The 5000-nt window shown below is 28.3% G+C and overlaps 2 protein-coding genes across 5 annotated transcripts in view; both read right to left on the bottom strand.

Annotated features, from left to right (window-relative positions):
- Nucleotides 1-5000, bottom strand: part of LOC136080623 (TPR repeat-containing protein DDB_G0287407-like) — a 98370-nt gene that overhangs the window by 31162 nt on the left and 62208 nt on the right. The window lies entirely within an intron of this gene.
- LOC136080624 (uncharacterized) lies at nucleotides 3257-4000 on the bottom strand. The gene is made up of 2 exons (XM_065797514.1): nucleotides 3855-4000; nucleotides 3257-3766 (listed from the first exon to the last, which is right to left on the bottom strand). Exons 1-2 carry the CDS (start codon nucleotides 3947-3949, stop codon nucleotides 3286-3288), a joined length of 576 nt encoding a protein of 191 aa, XP_065653586.1. The 5' UTR covers nucleotides 3950-4000; the 3' UTR covers nucleotides 3257-3285.

Here is a 5000-nt window from a genome sequence, read left to right as displayed (position 1 = left end):
TTTTAACTTGGAATTTCGCTGTAGAATCTTCAACCCTCCTAGAAATCGGTTTTCTTCATCTCGACAAGATTTTTAAAATGGTAATTTCGATAAAGTAAACACGTATTTCAAAGATATTGACTAGGTTAACTGTTTTAAAAATTTTAATATTATTAAATGTTATAATGTATTCCAATCTATCTATATTGAAGGATGTAATCTTCAAATACCAGCAATCAAATCAAATTATTCTGTTTTACACACACCTTGGATCACAAAAGAAGTAATCTCTGCTATAAAAAATAAAATAAAAACTTTATTATAGAAGCAAAAATCCAAACTGGCATCTGGACACTAAACTATACAAAAATAGCTGCAATAAAGTAAAACAATCTCTAACTCATTCTATTGCTCAATATGAAAAATCTATATCCGAAAAAGCCAAGACAAATCCAAAACTTATATATAGGTATATAAACATGAAACTTAAAGTTAAAAATCAAATAAGGTCTATGAAAGAGTCAAATGGAAACATTACTTCTGACTAAAATAATTTTGTAAATTATTGCATATATATATACATATATATTAAAATTGCATATATATATACATATATATTATTATTGCATATATGCAATAATAATATATATGTATATATATATGCAATAATAATATATATGTATATATATATATATGCAATAATTTACAAAATTATTTTAAATTAATTCAACATAACAACACCAGAAATAGCCAAGTCTCTTTAATAATACCAAGCGTGAAATTGGCATATGTGAAGAAGTCATTTTATTTTACCAGTGCTTCTTTATACTTCCAATAACAATTAGACAATAAAAAGATTTCAGGATGAAAAACTTTTAACTGAATATATTTTGAATAAATTTTTACTTCTTTTTAATATTTTTTCACAAGACAAACATTGATAACAGATAAATTCATTCTTTCTGAAGTTTTACTATCCTGTATAAATATTTTGAATGTAAATATATATATATATAAATATATATATATATATATATATTTATATATATATATATATAATATATATATAAACATATATAAATATATATATTTATATATAATAATATATATATATATATATATATAATATATATATATATTTATATATATAATATATATATATATATATATATATATATATATATATATACATATACATATACATATATATGAAAGTTTATGATACAATATATGATATAAAGTATAAATATATATATATATATAAATATATATATTTATATATATATATATAAATATATATATACGTATACATATACATATATATATGAAAGTTTATGATACAATATATGATATAAAGTATAAATATATATATATATATATATATATATATATATATTTATATATATAAATATATATATATATATATATATATATATATATATACATTAGTGCATGACAAAATATCACGATTTTCAGAAAATGAAAGGTCGCGGTATAAATACCTGTTCTATACATAAAAAGAAGTATATAAACCAAATTTGAACTCTCTAGGACCATATTTAGTGCTGGAAGATGATTTTAGGTTTTTACGCAAGTACGAGAAATCATTGTTTTTTTCTGAAAAAAAATATTCTTTTTGAAAATGAAGAAATAAAAAAGTTAGGAAAGGTATTTTTTAGTTTAAAATCTAATATTGTTACTATAACAGATATTTTACAATTTGGCCAGTGCACTTTGGTCAGCTTCTAATGATATTAATCCCCTGTGCTCTCTGACAACTAGCAGTATATCTTGTTTTTTGTCCTCCTTTAATGTGCTACTGATATATCTTTGTATAAGATTGATATTCCGCTCTGCTGGGTCATTTGTAACATTTAGAGATTTTACAAACTCACAAAATGATATATAGGAATCATTTTCTTTCAGCTTTCCAGCAGCTAAACCTGTTTTCCAGGTAGGAATTTCGTCCTGTATGCCTAGAACAATGAAAAGAGCCCAACTTTCCTCTGTAATCAACTCTGTTACCTCAGAGGTTGGTAAAACTAGGACAGCATCAGGTTTACCATTGGGAATAGTGTTGATATCTGGTACCTCAAAGGTCAACAGCTTGTCTAGAACTGCAAGCTTCTCTTCAAAATCTGGATCTGCCAGTATTAACACAGCAACCTTTGGGGCAAGGTACCAAGAGTGTTGCTGAAAAAATTTCAGAAAAGCATTGCCAATTTTGACATCAAACTCTTGTTGTATAACATAAGCTGACTTGAATGACAGGAAATCATTCTTAACAGCATATTCTGCTTTGTATGAACGTAAATGCCATGGAGCATAAAAAACTGCACATATAAAAGCTGACTTTTCCAGGTGAGGTAACTGATCTTTAGGCAGAAAATCTATTATACCTGATGTCATAACAATAGCTAAATTGTAAAGACTGTCAGCCATGAAACGAGCATTGTGATTGGCTCCTGGTTGATAAATTTTAAAACCATTCAGCTTTGGTGATGAGACATTTAAATAAAAAGCAGCATACTTAACTAGATGATTATAATCATCTCTTGGAAACACTTCGTGATTAAGAGCAAACTTCAGATATTCCTGAGCTTCCAGGTAAAGTTTATGAAGTTCAGATCCAACTTCCAGCTTCTTCTCATCAAATTTCTTAAACTCAGACAGGTTAGCTTTTTGAATTATGGCGTGATATACTTCCCAGTCCTTCTTGAAATCTTTATAGAACTGTCTATCTGGTGCAGCAGTAGGTCCAAGGACAATTACAATTGCCTTATGTATTGCTATTTCAAACATGTGATGTCTGCATAACAGCCAGAGAACAGTTTTTCCCAAAATATAGCACAACCTGGTTATAATTCCTCCATGGGCTCCTGTGTTAACATTGGTAGTATCTGCAACAATTGCAAAAATTTCATTGCATATTTCAAAGGACTCAAGTAAGTTGTGAATAATTTCTGTTTCATCAACAGCTTTGCCAGACTCTGCAGGTAAAACACCAAGTAAGAGATCGTTTTTATTCTCAAATTCAGGACTAATAACACTGACAGCAACTCTATCTCTTACAACAGATTGCAAGGTATTTTCATCTAAATGTTTTAACAGCTTGCCATCAAAGTGGAGAACAAGATGTTTTCCAGCCATTGTCTCTCTGTAATTTTCTCTGATGGTATTGCCTAAATAAAGATCATTTTTAACACAATATATTATTGTTATGATGGTTTATTTTTAGGTAAATATTCCACTCTTTAAAGGTATAGTAAGATTTTAATCATAACTTTCATTTATAATAGATTTACATTAGAAAATCAGGGATAAGAAATATGGCATCTGAAGAAAAACTTTTTGATTTGAAAAAAAAAACTTAATTTTGACTGGCAAAAAGTTGGCATAAAAGACTTTTTCTTTAGGTGTCCCTTTAAAATTACCTTGATGTTCAATTACTTTCGCTCTTTCTCTTGGAATACTAGATTTAGAAATGCCCATCTGATTAACATCTCCTCCCAGATAATTAATAACAGACGACAACAGCCAGGTTTGTAATTCAATGCTGATTAACCCTCTAGCACAAATAGGTGTAGTTACTGCCATCAATTCTACTCTTGTAATCTTTTTATTTACTTGCATTGAGCCTTTAGGTAAGACTTTTGGGGTTTTATTATGAGCAGCACCATATTCAAAGTCATCATCACTACCATCGAATGAGTCTTCTTCTACAGCAAAATCTGGATCTGTCAAAGTTGAGTCAAACATATCCAAATTGGCTGGACCAGACTTGTATCTAAAATATTTACATAAATAAGTTAGGATTTCATTTTTAAGAAGTAAGTTTTTTAACAGTTTTAAAGTAATTATGACACTTGTTTTACCTTTTCTTAGTTGGCGTCAAGTTTTCATCACTTTCATCAAGTGGTGGGGGAGCTGATTTACATCTTTCTTTCTCCTCTAGGTACTTCATTCTCATTTGTTCTTGTCTTTTATACCTTTCTAGTCGTTTCTCAATGATGGTAGCCAGCTCTTTATCTGGCTTAGAAATAAACCACTTCCTAAAACAAAAATGTATAACATTAGAATGCAATAACTTACTCTGATGGACAGACAGATGGATAGCTGAAAGACAGACAGACTGAAAGCCCTACATAAAGTAGCTGCGCTACTAACAATTTGATTAATATAGAGAAATTTACAAAAAGGCTACAATATAATTGATACTCTTACCTGTCTGTTTGCTGGTCTAGATAGAAATTTAGGTCTTCTTCAATAGCAGCTTGAGTTCTTGGTGTTATTTTGTCACTTCTCATCAGTTGCTCTAAGTTATCTTTGCCTATGTCAAACAACTGTTCCATTGTTGAAATGAATTCATTCTTAATATTTTCTCTAGTATCTTTGGTATCTTTCAGGGTAACACGTTTTTTCAAAAGTTGATACTTCTTGAAGTTTGTCAAGAATTGAATATTCTGAAATGATGTATGCTTGAAATCCTGCTTTGGTCCAAATGTTGACTATTTGTCTAATCAAGCAGTCTGATTGCGTCTCAAGGTCACAAAAATCTCTACCTAATTTAGATTTTTAAAAAATATTTTATTTATTTATTTAACATTTATTGGACCTGAAAAAATAATTATTTAGTCCTCTTTAATCTAGGAATAAAAATGTTTATGTTTTACAGTTATGTCTTACTTTTGCACACCAAGTTCCTTGTTCCTTTTTGCTTCTTACAGGCCATGTTAATTTGTGTTTTAATAAATCTTTTCTTTTTACTTGAAATTAAATATTGATAATATCTTAAAATACTACCATTGGTTGGAAGCTGTGTATTTGGTAACTGTGAAATTGGGTTAGTTAACAGATATAATGGTCGTCTGACACTTTCACTTACATGGACATTTTTCTTCTTTTTTGGACCCATTTCTTTTGAAAAAGTTAATGTTATTTTAACTATTTTTAACTATTAAGCTATAAAAAATTATTAAAAGTTTATAATAGATATGTCATGTAGTGATTGTAATCTTAAA

This window comes from Hydra vulgaris, chromosome 05, assembly GCF_038396675.1.
Source record: "Hydra vulgaris chromosome 05, alternate assembly HydraT2T_AEP".
NCBI classification, from domain to species: domain Eukaryota; kingdom Metazoa; phylum Cnidaria; class Hydrozoa; order Anthoathecata; family Hydridae; genus Hydra; species Hydra vulgaris.
Note: the sequence above shows the minus strand (reverse complement) of the source record. Positions and strands in the feature narration are given on the sequence as shown.

What these genes read in the sequence shown, in the direction of transcription:
- LOC136080624 (XM_065797514.1), bottom strand. Translation starts at nt 3,949, where the DNA reads ATGAGAATGAAGTACCTAGAGGAGAAAGAAAGATGTAAATCAGCTCCC. An exon ending in TTGACGCCAACTAAGAAAAG is followed by an intron (nt 3,767 to 3,854) that starts GTAAAACAAGTG and finishes TAAATATTTTAG; the next exon opens with ATACAAGTCTGGTCCAGCCA.